At 30.0% G+C, this 14040-nt stretch overlaps 1 protein-coding gene across 1 annotated transcript in view; it reads left to right on the top strand.

Moving 5' to 3' along the window:
• Positions 1-12855, top strand: part of LOTGIDRAFT_130072 (hypothetical protein) — a gene marked incomplete at both ends in the record, with an annotated part of 23570 nt that extends 10715 nt beyond the window's left edge. Inside the window, 5 exons of the mRNA XM_009065170.1 lie at positions 646-877; positions 5125-5217; positions 11315-11384; positions 11922-11976; positions 12730-12855. Of these exons, the coding sequence (XP_009063418.1) occupies positions 646-877; positions 5125-5217; positions 11315-11384; positions 11922-11976; positions 12730-12855 (576 nt within the window). The remainder of the gene's footprint in view (positions 1-645; positions 878-5124; positions 5218-11314; positions 11385-11921; positions 11977-12729) is intronic.
• Positions 12856-14040: the final 1185 nt, after the last annotated feature.

Here is a 14040-nt window from a genome sequence, read left to right on the forward strand (position 1 = left end):
GATGTTTCTTATGAATTATCATGTATTCTTAATCATATCATTATGTTCTTATCGCATATAATTAAGAGTTTTAACCAATCATAATTGTTAAATTGTCTGGATAAACTTAAAAAGACTTTCTGACCTTTCTTGATCAGTCACTCATTGGAATTCTGCTGTTAATTCTCTTCTAATTTAACTAATTATGAATTAATTATGGACATGTAAGACCAACTGGTATTTTTGCAACTCATTAGAACACCTCTTCTTTCTATTCATATAAGTATTAGCATTTTCATTTTCATACATGAAAATTAAGGAACCCATCTTTAAATAAGCGCTTATGTCATAATATGAAATTTGTGTTTATCAGACAACTATCAATAAACACATATTTTCCTTCAATGTACAAATTTTGAGGTCAGCCTTTTTACACCTTTCTACAAATTGTCTCTATGAGTAACAAAAACGATCTTGATAAACACGTTCATGTGATGACTGTATTGAAATTCTTAGTCATTAGTCATCAATTATGCTCATTGGAGCAATTTTTTTTGGTCTGAATATATTTCTTTGATTCCCTTGACTTACTGATAAAGGGATAGACTATCTCGATACGTCTTTTAGTCTTATGTTTGTTTGTTTGGTTCTTTTCAGATCTCACAGTCACAGCCAAGCATCAGTACAATGACACCAGCTAAAACAGCCAAAGTTTCTCAAACTGGTCTGATGAAATCCAACAGCACCTGGAGCATGTCTTGTTTACGTCCTTTTCCACCCATCAGACCATCTTTAGCTTGTAGAGAAGATGCTTTAAAAAGTCCTAAAGCAGCCCGGAAATCAGTTCAAAGCAAAAGGAAACCAGGTATGTGGCTTATTATTGTATTTGCTTTATATTGTTTCTATTTAGTCCAGACCCTCTATTAGATTTGCTAAATTGCTTTTGCTGTTTTGGTGTTTATACTAACCATATATTAATCTGACATTAGCAAACATTTTACAAACATGAATTTAAAAAAAAAACTTAACTGTCTTGTGTTCGGTAAGTACAGTTACTTAGGTCATGAGATTTTGTCATATGGGTTTAGTACTTAAAATTTCAAACATTGAAAGAAAAATATGTTAACTGTTAGGTCACTATATGACGTGCCATTTTATATATGTTGTGATAATTTGACATCATCATAAATGAAACAGAAATAGAAAGATGAAGTTTCATTTGTAAACTTAGACATGGCAGCAGTAAGCTGTAAACAATTTATTCACAAATAATTATTAGTTATATTTTTCCTCTAAGGTCATGCAAAATAAATAGTCAGTTTTACATGCCCAAAATTGCCTGATTGTTGCCTTAATTGTACATTAAATTTGTGGAAATAAATAAGAAATGCTTTCGCTCGCTCGGATTTATTCCAGTTGAAAATATAAAAAAGCGCTTATAAATAATAAATAATAAATTCACCCTCTGGTCCCGAATTTTGAAAAAAGGCAAAGTAGCAAAAAAATCACTTTTGTACCCAATATTGAAATATGTATTATGCAATTTCCCTTTGAGCGCGATATCTATGTCATGGAATTATAGGCAATACCTAGCACTACTACTCTTCAAACACTTGATACTACTTAACAATTCAGATTATCAACTTGGCTTATCCCAGATCCACAAAGCTACTATTGTTCATGTAGTTGAACAATTTTTGGTATTCAACACCATAAAATGTTTGCTAATGTTAAGGTACTCATTCCCTAAATGTCTAGCAACTGTAACTATTTACTATTTTTCTTGTCAACACTAGAAAACAGGAGATCAAGGTTTGAAATTTTAGATAATTTTAGGAAGTGGGTACCTTTAAGTTGGAGAGAAACTTGTCGTTATTCTTTCAACACTTTCCTTAGCCCCAGTAAGTTGTGTGTACTGGATAATCTCTACTGGAGTGATAGTGATAAGAAATTTGATGAAAATTTCACAGAAATTTAAAGGGATTGTAAAGAGGTTTTCTAACTTTTATATGTGTATTACGAACACTTCTAGCGTCTGTTTGCACCATTCCTTTGTCTTGTTTGATGTCTATGGTTCCAGTGAATTGAAATGACATGCTTTTTTTGGTGCCTGATTGGATTTATGAAGATGGTGTTCTTGTGGTCCCGGAAATCTGGCTCATATTGTTGGAACACTATCGAAACTACCATACAAGCTAAATGGTTTTTGGATAATGGTAGAGGGACATGTTTTGTCAAGCAGGAACCCAATAGCGTATTTAGGAGCTCAAAGCCGTTAAAATTGAAAAATTTATTTTACTTTCACTTTCAAAACCACATAAGAACGATAGACATTGGATTGAAACAGAATTGGTGAAAACGAAAGCTCTACAATTAAATAAGTGTTGCCAAATTTTGAACATTTAGATTTTGATTCTGATTAAAGATTATATTGGTGTTCATTTAATGAGCCAATAGTTCAGAAATATTTTGAAAGCTTTTATTAATATCACTTCAGCATTGAGAAGATTTGAGGTGATGGTAAATATACACACTGCAAGCAGTTTTGTCACCCTGTTAAACTAGCTCTCTCCATAAAGTTGTTGGGTCCTTCCATGGCTGACACTATTGCTTTCTTGTGAATTTTTCTCTCGAAATTTTAGATTTTTTGAATTCATTATTTTTGTACCATCGAAATCGAAATGAGTTAATCACATAGCGTGAAACTCTGAGTAATAACAACATGGGTTTTTTTTCCTGTTTTTAATATTTCCAATAAGTACTCTTATAATAATTGTGTACATGGCACTCAGTTTATGTACAATTTTATGAAAAATCTATTTTTGTTTTGTCTATATATATCAATGACATTCAGTGATGTCAGTAACTTCAACTAAAGGCTTCTTAAACAGCATTATGAGACTCTAAAATAACAACTGGTGGTCATGTAGTAGCAGTAGCTTATATTTGTTAAACGAATCTTAATATTTTCTTTACCAGTTGAATGATAGAGCTCAATTGAGCCATCAGTAACACTTTTCAAAATGACAATCAAACTTTGGTTTCTCTACATTTAAATTGCTTCTGGCTGCAAGCAACCTTCTTAAATGCAGTATTTTTTTAAACCTGTTTCAATATAATAAATGAGTACTCATGAGAAGTGGAAATAATCTAAACTTACATGGAGGATTTATCTTGAAATTTAGAAGAACCTGGTGTAGGAATTTATTTCTGAAAAGTGATACAGTTGGCTCAAATTGAGCTCTATCATCATGTAAAGAATCTATTTAGAGGACTCTATATTTGTTATAAGTTCCATGTATAACCATTGTTCTATGTTGTTATAGCTACTAATAATTTCTGATATATTTTTTATCACTAGTTCGAACCCATTCAGGTGATGAATGTGATTACAATGTGAGAAATAAATGTTAGTTATCTTACTTTTTCCCCCTTTTAACCCCATTTTTGTGATCCATATGCATTTGCTATTCCCTGTGTTTCCCTTTTTTTCACATCCCATTTTGTATTTGGTATTTTTTTTATTTATGATTTATTTTGAATTACATACATGTGAATTTTTTTTTGGTTTATACATTTGTATCCAATTTTTTGCGATTAATGTACTTTGTTTGCACATGTTTTTTTTTGTTAAAGATGGGTTCCCCTATTTTCATATGATAATGAAAATCCCAATACTTATATGAATAGAAAGTGTCCTAATGACTTGGAAAAATACCAGTTTGTCTCTCATGTGCATAATTTATTCATAATTAGCTAGATTAGAAGAGAATTACCAGCAGAATTCCAATGAGTGACCGATGAAGAAAGGTCAAAAAGTCTTTTTTTGTTTATCCAGACTGTACAAACATAAGCATTTATGATTGGTTAAAACTGTTAATTTGACACCAAAAATATAAGGAAACCCATCTTTAAGTAAAACAATAATCGAAACGCCAGTTTGGCAGTATTGATGATTTTTTTTTGTAGAGATTTTTGACATTTGGTTTTATTTTTTTTATTTGATTGTGAAAATTTTGCATGTAGCATGGTCACCTTTTTTTAAATCTTTTATTTTTTACAGTTTCCCAACACAGCTTTTGTTTGTTATTTGCCTTGTAAATTCTCATTTTCTTTCCGTTTTTCTTAAAAGATGTGCTGGTTTTTGTGTGGTGGATGGTATTGTTCTCAAGTTCATTCTTTGACATAGTAGTTGTAGGGCTCTTGAGAATTTCTTTAAGAAAGAGAATCCACAAAGCTTAAGATTTTTTTTTTCAAAATGATTCTTATTCAAATTATTATGTTATTTTGAAAATATTAAAGCATTGAGCATGAAATTAAGCATGTTGTACTTGTTTTTGTTTCAGAGTTTTTAGAATATTTCTCTCCTATCCATTTTTACCTGGAATAATTTTAAGCTCTGTCATGTGCTTACCCTTGCTTGCTATGCTCTATTAACCATGCTTACTGTACAATAGTGCTGGGTATCAATACAATACGTATCACAATACGATACATATCAGGATACGATACATATCACAATACGATACATATCATGATACGATACATATCACAATACGATACATATCATGATACGATGCATATCACGATAAATACATATCACGATATGAGATAAATATTAACATTTTATCTTCAAGGTTTCAATATATATTAATTTATAACTTTATAACTGTGATATTTGGTAATATAGTTGATAGAAGTGGTTAGTGTCCACTGTCTTATTAAAAGTTTCAATATATATTAATTTATAACTTTATAACTGTGATATTTGGTAATATAGTTGATAGAGGTGGTTAGTGTCCACTGTCTTATAAAAAGTTTTTAACAATTTCAGTGACAAAAATTGTAATATCATAGAACAACTTATAAATATAGAAAAAAAGGTATCGCCAGGTATCGATACAGAACGTTGTGATATGATATGCGTATCCTGGCATATTGTATCGCAATACATCGATTCACCGATATATCGTGCCAGCACTCCTGTACAATAGTCTAGCTATAGATAATTTCAGAAATAGTTTCAAAAAACATCATCTGCAAGAGCTTTTTGTAAGGAACAACTAGTACAAAAAATTAAACTCAACTGTAAGTAAGCCTTGATGGATTTGGTGTAAACTATTCCTTGCTTGTTTCTATTTGTAGATGATCCTAAGGTTTATAATGAAGATGCGTTTATATTAGAAGTTATAGAAGCCTATCATAATAGTGCTAAAACCAGGCATACATTAACATCATGTAAGTAAATACCATTTCTCATTACATATCTTTTCATTAGGCTAAGACTTTGGCGCCTATACATCTTATAACCTAGGGTTGATGAATACAGGAGGTTTAAGATCACTTGGAGTCTGAGAATTGATTCCAATGATCTTTGGACACCTCAGGATTTGAATCTGGAAATACATCAGGATCTCATTACATGAACTTGAGTAATGTACATATACATAAGGATTTTTTAAGTTTCTAAGCTCTTGTCTTCTTAATAGGATTTTTTGTTCATAAAATGAATTTTCATTCTATTCAAATCATGAATTTTCATTTTATTCAAATCATGAATTTTCATTCTATTCAAGTCATGAATTTCATTCTACTCCAGATTTTACTGTGATTTTTTCATTGACTTCATTTTCATTTGACAGTATAACTAAATGTCTCAAACTAGAAAGTTAAAAGTAATACTGAGATTTTGTACCCAACAAAGGGAAATATTAGTACTCAAGGGTATAATAAGTATCTAAGGGAGATATGATTATTGAAAGGGAATATTAGTATTTAAGGATATTATTAGTATCTAACAAAAATAGTAGTGTTCAAGAATGAGATTAGTATCAAAGGGAAATATTTCTATTCAAAAAATAATATCAGTATCAAAGAGTAATATTGATATCATCAAAGAGTAATATTAGTTTCAAAGGGGAGTATCAAAGGGTAGTATTAGTATCAAAGGGTAGTATTAGTATCAAAGAGTAATATTAGTATCAAAGGGAAGTATTAGTCTTCAAGAATAGAATTAGTATCAAAGGGTAATAAAACTAACAAAGAGGAATATTAGTATCAAAGAGGAATATTGATATCAAAGGGAAGTATTAGTATCAAAGGGAAGTATTAGTATTAAAGGGTAATATTGATATTCAAAGAGTAATATTGATGTTCAAGGGTAATATTAGTATCAAAGGGAAGTAGTAATGTTGAAGAAAAAGATTAGTATCAAAGGGGACAATCAATATTAGAGGGTAGGATTAGTATCTAAGGGTAAGATTAGTTCCTAGCAAAGGGTAATGTTGATTCCAGAATAGAATGGGAATTATAAACTCAATAGTGCATTCATAAGAGTTTGAAAAGATTTGTATATTGGGAATAAATTATTTAATTATTTAACTAATTAGGTCGACAATTATACACAGATCTGCGGAAGAATAAAGGTAGGCGTAAGATCTGCTCGGTGCCTGCCCTAACCTACATACGTTATTCTTGTGGAATGTGTCTCTCTAGAACTAGTTCAGTCTAATTTATAGTACTACCAGCAAGCTGAAGATTCAGTTTTATTTTACGGGTTGCCAAAATTACCTCCATATATTTTACATGTATTCAGTTGTTATATGATTATAATATTTAGAGTATTATGCTAGCTCATTGGCAATATTGAGGAAAATAACACAAAGTTTGGGGAATTTTTGCATAAATTATGATACTTATTGAGTCATAGAACCATGAACACAATTATTTTTGATAAACGAGATCAAACTATTATATATGTATTTGTCTCAAACACTGTCAAATTTTTAATGTGGTATGGTTTTTGAAATATTTGCTTCACCTGCTGATAGAGCTCAATTTCAGCTTCCTTGGACATGCTTAAAGCTCATTTAAAATCAATATTTATTTTTAAAAAAATGATGTAAATTGTGTTATGTTGCTCAATATTACCATCAGAAGTTATACATGTATCTACTAGGCATGTTTAACAGTATGTTTTTAATATTGAACCATAATATTTCCAACATTTCTTCATAATTCCCAATTTTTATCAATCAACAGTTGATTTAAAAGAATTTTTTTTAAATATTATTCAATTGGATTCAATTGAGAGGAATTTTACATCCAGGAAACTTCTTGATACTATTGGCACCATCCTGATTTTCTCTCTTCTGCTAATGATTCCTGTAATTCCAAATTGTCCAGATAATGCCAGAATATAAGCAAATTTATTACAAAATTTTTAATCCAAATTTAAGATGTTTGAAATATTATGATTTAATTAAAGTTATGTTTCCCTTGAAATATTAACAATTGATTCATTATTTTGATATGAAATTCACTTCGCACGATCTTCTTTAAACAATATTGTGTCTTCTCTTCCAAACTTATTCAGTTCTCTTCAGATTTTTAAAACCATTATAGGGTGTTTTATCAGCACAGTGCCAGGAAATAGGTTCTGAGACTCCTTTGACAGAAATGATTGCTTGGAAGCATGAAGTACAAGGCCTGATAAAAAGTGTAGGGGTACAAGTATAGATTATAAAATATTATCTGCATGGGTTATTTGGGCAAATTCATCTTGTCATCCATCATGGCTTATTGCTAGACCATACGATTTTTTAGACCAGTATTTGAAAGCCCAGCAATTAAAACTGGATCCTGGAAAGTACATAAGGATTGCCAAAAAAAATTTGGTCCTATTTTCAAATTCATATCTTCTTGGATTGTTATTAAATAAAGTTTTATCAAGCTAAAATTTTAGTTGATCTTCTGGTATTTTTAACTTTGTGGGGTCACGTATGTAAGGATTGCCCCTACCAGTATTAATGATTTCACAGTACCTCTCCAATTTCTTCTTTGAAGCTTCATCTTCAACCGATCACTGTTTCTGTCATGATACTCTCAGAACCTATATAGTCCATTATGCTTTAAGGTGGCCTTTAATGTCAGTTATCTTTTTCTTATGGAATATGTTCACTTCCTCTCTTCATGCTGCCAGTGGATTTAACTAAGTTACGTCTTAGTGATGGATCAACATCAGATGGTTCAGCAGCTTCAGATCCCTTGATCTCACCAGAACTAGATGACTACAATTTCTTACGAGGAACTCATATGATGCAAGGATTTTGTTGTGCCACCTTTCCTCTTGCCCGTGGTATGGCAAAAGCTATGAAACGGTTGTGAAAATTTGATATTATTTTTTTTAAAAAAAAACCAGTGACATTTTTTTTCAAAGACTATCATATTGTGAATTTTTTAAAGTGTCCATTTTTCAAGACTTCATAATTAGAAAATGGCCAATATTACAAAAGTGTTTTATGAAACCATGGTGAATTTTAATGTCCATTTTTCAAGACTTTAAGACAAGAAAATAGTCTGAATTAAGAAAGTGTTTTAAAAAAACAAGGTGTCCATTTTTTAAAGATGGGTTCCCTTATTTTCATTTATGAAAATGAAAATCCTAACACTGATATAAATAGAAAGTAGAGGTGTTCTAATGACTTGGAAAAATACCAGTTTGTCTCACATGTCTATAATTATTTCATAATTAGTTAAATTGGAAGAGAATTATCAGCAGAATTCAAATGACCGATCAAAAAAGGTCAAAAAGTTTTTCGTTTATCCAGACTGTACATATATAGACATTTTTGATTGGCTAAAACTCTTGATTATATGCAATAAGAACGTAATGATATGATTAAGAATACAGAATAAATCACTAGAAACACCAACTAATAAAAAAAAATTTATTCAACACTAAAAAAATAAGGTAACCCATCTTTAAGACTTCAAAACTAGAAAATAGCTAATGTGTATTACCAAATAGTTCTGTAAACATTTAGATGTTAGCTGTCAAGTTACTAGTTTACATTGGCCAAAGAAGAATTTTTTTTTTTATTCAAAACCAAAAATGTTTTTCAAGACAATAAGCATTTTCAAAATCATAAGATTTTTTATAATGAGAATTTTTATAAAGTGTCCATTGTTACAGACTTCAAAAAGCTAAATTGTGTATTATCGCTTAAAACGATTTGATGTGCTCGCAAATTTATTTTGAGTTAGAAATTCTCTAGGCTATTGCTGCAAATGTCAAGCTATCATGAACTCTGTCCAATACCTTGACATCATTAGACACATTTCTTGTATCACAGAAGTTCATTAATGCAGTGATTTGATTGGATTATACACTAGCAAAATACAGCAAATCAGTGCCCTTCGAAAGACATATAACTACTAGTTTTTGCTGCCATTTTTAATCATGCTTTCGATTGGCTTTATAACAAGGCATTTGATTGGCTAGATATTCAGCTTTCATAAGGGAGATTAATCATATATTCAAGCAAAATATATATAATATAAGCATTTGATTGCTGTTGTTGGCATACATTATCATGTCTGGCAAGCATTGATATATTTTTTAAAGAGATGTCCAACATTATTATGTAACATGTCATGTCCAATTTTTGTCTTAAAAATTGTAAGTTGTTTTTCTTCTAAAATAAATGTATTTTATCAGAGCTGAAAGTTGCTAAATATAGCTTAAAATGGTTTTACTTCTCAAAGAAAGCTTAAAGAAACTGAAATGTTATTGGGTCTCCATCCTTTCGTATTGTTCAGCTTTCAACAGTCTTTGCCCCTCTATCTGAAAATATGTGTGAAATGGATAGAGCTTAATTTCAGCTAGCCATAGCCCCATTCAGAATAAAAAATTAGACATATGGTTCTTCTACAATTATACTACTTTCTATCTGTATTTAGTTGTTCTCTTCACCAGGAATTGAATGTTATTTATTGTGTATATATATTTGCTTGATTTTGATTTGATTTGATTTGATTTGATTTGATTGCTATTAGATGTTGCATGTGTATGTTGTCTTGAATGTTGTTGGAATGTTTTGATATATTTTGATATAATTGCTGGACATATTAGGAATAACAAATTATGAAACTGTACCTACAATTTGGACAACCCTATTTGCCTATTTTCGAAGTCCACACATGGTTAAGCTTATAGTTTATGTTTTGGAAGCAGGAATTTTGGTGAAAATGTCTCAATTGGACAAAAAACTGGGTATGTTTTTAGAAACATAAGTTATGTTAAAGGTATAATACCTCTTTAATAAAAATGAGCTTTTGTTCATCAGTGAACTTACCTGGTGTCAAAACTATATGACAGAATCCCTCTTTAATACAATAAATCTATAACACAGTAATAATTCATTAAACTAAGTAACTTTGAAACATGCTTAGAAGCGTTTTTCAATAATTATATAGTTTAATGGATATATCATCTTATATAGAGATTCTATTCTTTAGTCATGGTACCTGGTAAGTCCAACTGATGAATATATACACTTATTGACCAAGTTTTAGACTTTAACTTTTACGACCATTCTAAGAGGTAGTATCTCATAAAGTATTCCAGCTTTAGGGCTTGAACTCCCTCTAACAGCAGAAGCATAATGCAAGGGGAGAAAACATGAATAATGCGTAATGTCCAAATCCACCAATGGTATAATGAAATGTTACTATTCAATATTGCCCAAGAGGCCTCGTAGATACCCCATGTTGTATGTGTATTATATTAGAGGATGAACAACTACCCTAGTTGAGGAACCGAGCCACGTATTCTCGAAACGATCTTAGCGTTAGGATGTCCTAGATTCTTATCTTTTAACATTAGTTCTAGGACATCATAGTGCTCAGATCGTTTCGAAAATACATGGCCAGGATCCTACAGGTTTAAACAGTATTGAATGTTGTGTGCATGATAGACTGTTCTAAGTGTAATTTGCTAATATCATACCATTCTTTATCATTATATACCAAAATACAACAATTACATTGTGCAAATATTGGATTATCATAAAGTAGAGGGCAATACCATGAATCAGCCAATTTGTGCCAATTTTAGTCATTCATTTGCATTAAGCATCATTGGCATCTGTAGTTCAGTTGCAAGGAAATGTGCTGTTTTTAATTGTAATCCCAAAGATGTTTTTTTAGGATTTTATTTTCATTAGATCTCTTTTGTTTTGCTGTTTCACAGCTCAAAACAATTAGCAAAAATTACCTTAAAAATATGAAAATTTCTAACTTTTATTAAAAATCATAAAAATCTAAGAAAAAATTTTGGTTTAAATTTTGAAATATTTCAAAAAATGCATATTATGTTAGCTCATTGGAATTTTGACAAAACTGAATTTGATAAAAAAAAAAAAAAAAAAATTCAGAAAGTTTTTTGACAATAAATTATAACTAAGTTTTGTCTGGATTGTTTTGAGCTATTTGTAATGTATTTGGTGCACCGTTGTTTCATTGTGTGTATTTTTTTCTGTTTTGCACGTTTTAGTTCATCTCAATCCCCAAGTTTTGGTTGCTGAAGATGAGAAAATCATGGATGTGGATGGTTTGACAGAGACGTAAGTTTATTTATTCTAATTCTAAATTGACACAAGCTCATCTCGTACTGCTGACATGTTTTTGGTATAAAATGCTCATCAGGACATCAAGTTTTAAAATTGGGGAACTCATTGGACAACAGTGATAAGTCAAAAATGAGAATATTCTACCTTTAAAGATTCTCAAATCAGCTCATCTCATGCTGCTGACATGTGTTTCTAGTATGAAATCCTCATCAGGACACCAAGGTTTCAAATTGGGGAACACATTGGACAACAGTGATAAGTCAAAAAGGAGAATGTTCCACCTAAAAAGACTAGCTACTCATCCAATAGACCAGACCTCATCTCATACTGCCATTGTATGTTTCTGATATAAAATCCTAATCAGGATTAGTGGTTTGAAATGAGGTTTAATTTCCCATAATGTCAAACTTATAATGGTTGGGTCCATTTACACTTTCATCTTTATTGACTTAAGTTGCAATGTGGTGATGTATTTTATTATTGCCCCCCTTGGTTGATTGTCTTCTATATGTTGATTATTAATATTTTCAGAACATTGGTAGACAGTGTTTATGCTTTGAAAGATAAAGTTAAAGATCTAGAACAGGTAAATGAACTAATTTTGAGTCAGAAGAAAATGTGACAATTTCTCTTAAAAAAATTGATCTCTACTCATCAATTTGTATTTCAGATTTTCATTTGGAAATCAAATATTTTTACGATTTTTTTTATGTGAATTGGAAAAGCAGCTATGAAATTATCATGATGATCTGCCTTGATAAAAATATAAACATGAGCACATTTAAAGTTGGGTTCCCTTATTTTCATTTATGAAAATGAAAATGCTAATACTTATATGAATAGAAAGTAAAGGTGCTCTAATGACTTGGAAAAATACCAGTTTGTCTCACATGTCTATAATGAATTCATAATTAGCTAAATTAGAAGAGAATTACGTCAGCAGAATTCCAATGAGTGACTGATCAAAAAAGGTCAAAAAGTCTTTTTTTGTTTATCCAGACTGTACAAACATTGACGTTTCTGATTGGTTAAAACTCTTAATTATATGCGATAAGAACATAATTATATGATTAAGAATATATAACAATTCATTACAAACACCAATTAATCAAATAGTTTGCTTAATTTGACACTAAAAAAAATAAGGAAACCCATATTTAATAAGTTTGAAATTTTATTTGACTATTTCCAGCAATAATTGCGGACTTTTTTGGTTGAAATTTCTTTGTGAAAAATTTACTGTTTCGAGGGCAATAATCCAATTCATTTTAATATAATCATATGAATTCATAGAAATAGTTTTATTATGGCATTAAAATTTTGTTTGTGTGATTTACAGGAACAGAAAAAGTTAAAGAGAGATATAGATGATGAAAGAAAAGAAAGAAAGAAACTCGAACAAATTGTTAAAAAATGTCTAGGAACCAATATATTTGAAGTCTCAAAAGAAGAAAGTATTACGTGATTGAGTGAACAGTCAATTTATAATGAACATTCTTTGAGCGTCAATTTCTGTGTACATTTGTGGACAGCTATGTTTCGTCAAAATTTTATGATGGATTTTTATCATTGGTGTAAAATTTTTTATGTAAATTTTTACCATTGGGATAAAAGTTAATTGCAAAATATTTTGAGAAACACACTTTTTGTGCCAAGTTTATATTTTTACTTGGGTCTATAAGGGTTCAACTTCTCTGAAAATACATGTAATGAAGAAAGCACTTTGGTCTAGGTTTATTCGAAGCTGTTCCTTGTATAATTTATTATGATCTGATGAATGTATTGGATGTACCCTTATACTGTTGATTTACTTTGTAAATCCATATAAACTTTATTTATAATGTGGCAGAAAGAAGGATGTGAATTTCTATTTTTTTTCATTTTTTGTCGATCTATAATCCACTTAATACTCAATTTTGAGAAGGTTGAATATTGCAGCTTTGTCTTTAGTAGTTCACATACTTGGCCTTGAACTTCTGATAGAGCACAGTTTCTCTTTCAGAGAGTTCACATTGTCGTATTTAAAAATCAAATATTTCTTCATAATCTTGTGCCTTTTAAACACAGGGACAATGTCCCATAAAAAATTTTGTAATAATATTTTCTTTAATATAACTTTGTATGCATATTGATAATTTTTGGTACATAATCACATTTAATGGTCATTGGATATATGTCCATCTTCAAAACTAGCAAAATATTTTTTCCAAAAATTGTTTCGAAAAACTGAACAAAACAAAGGGCTGAACAAATGTTAGTAGACATAATATTGAATGACTTTTAACATCAATTTTTGAGTGCAAAATGGAAGCCATTTTCTATGTCAAATAATCCCATTATTTGCTATGCATTATAACATTATTATGAATGGCATAATGAGTGGTTTGTATATCCCCCTAAAATAATGTATATATTGAATTTAACTGCTGAATATGAAAATAATGTACATTATGTATACATTATATTGTACTATTATTATTTCATTATTGTATTATTATTATTTCATTATTGTATTATTATTATTTCATTATTATTGTCTTATGTTCAATGATCACTTTTTGTCTATGCAATGTTGTAGAAATAAGATGTACATATTTTTTTTTACTCTCCCTTTGCTTATTAACTTGCATTTTTTTTCCATTTTCAAGTG

The sequence above is a fragment of the Lottia gigantea genome (assembly GCF_000327385.1).
Source record: "Lottia gigantea unplaced genomic scaffold LOTGIsca_68, whole genome shotgun sequence".
Classification (NCBI taxonomy): domain Eukaryota; kingdom Metazoa; phylum Mollusca; class Gastropoda; family Lottiidae; genus Lottia; species Lottia gigantea.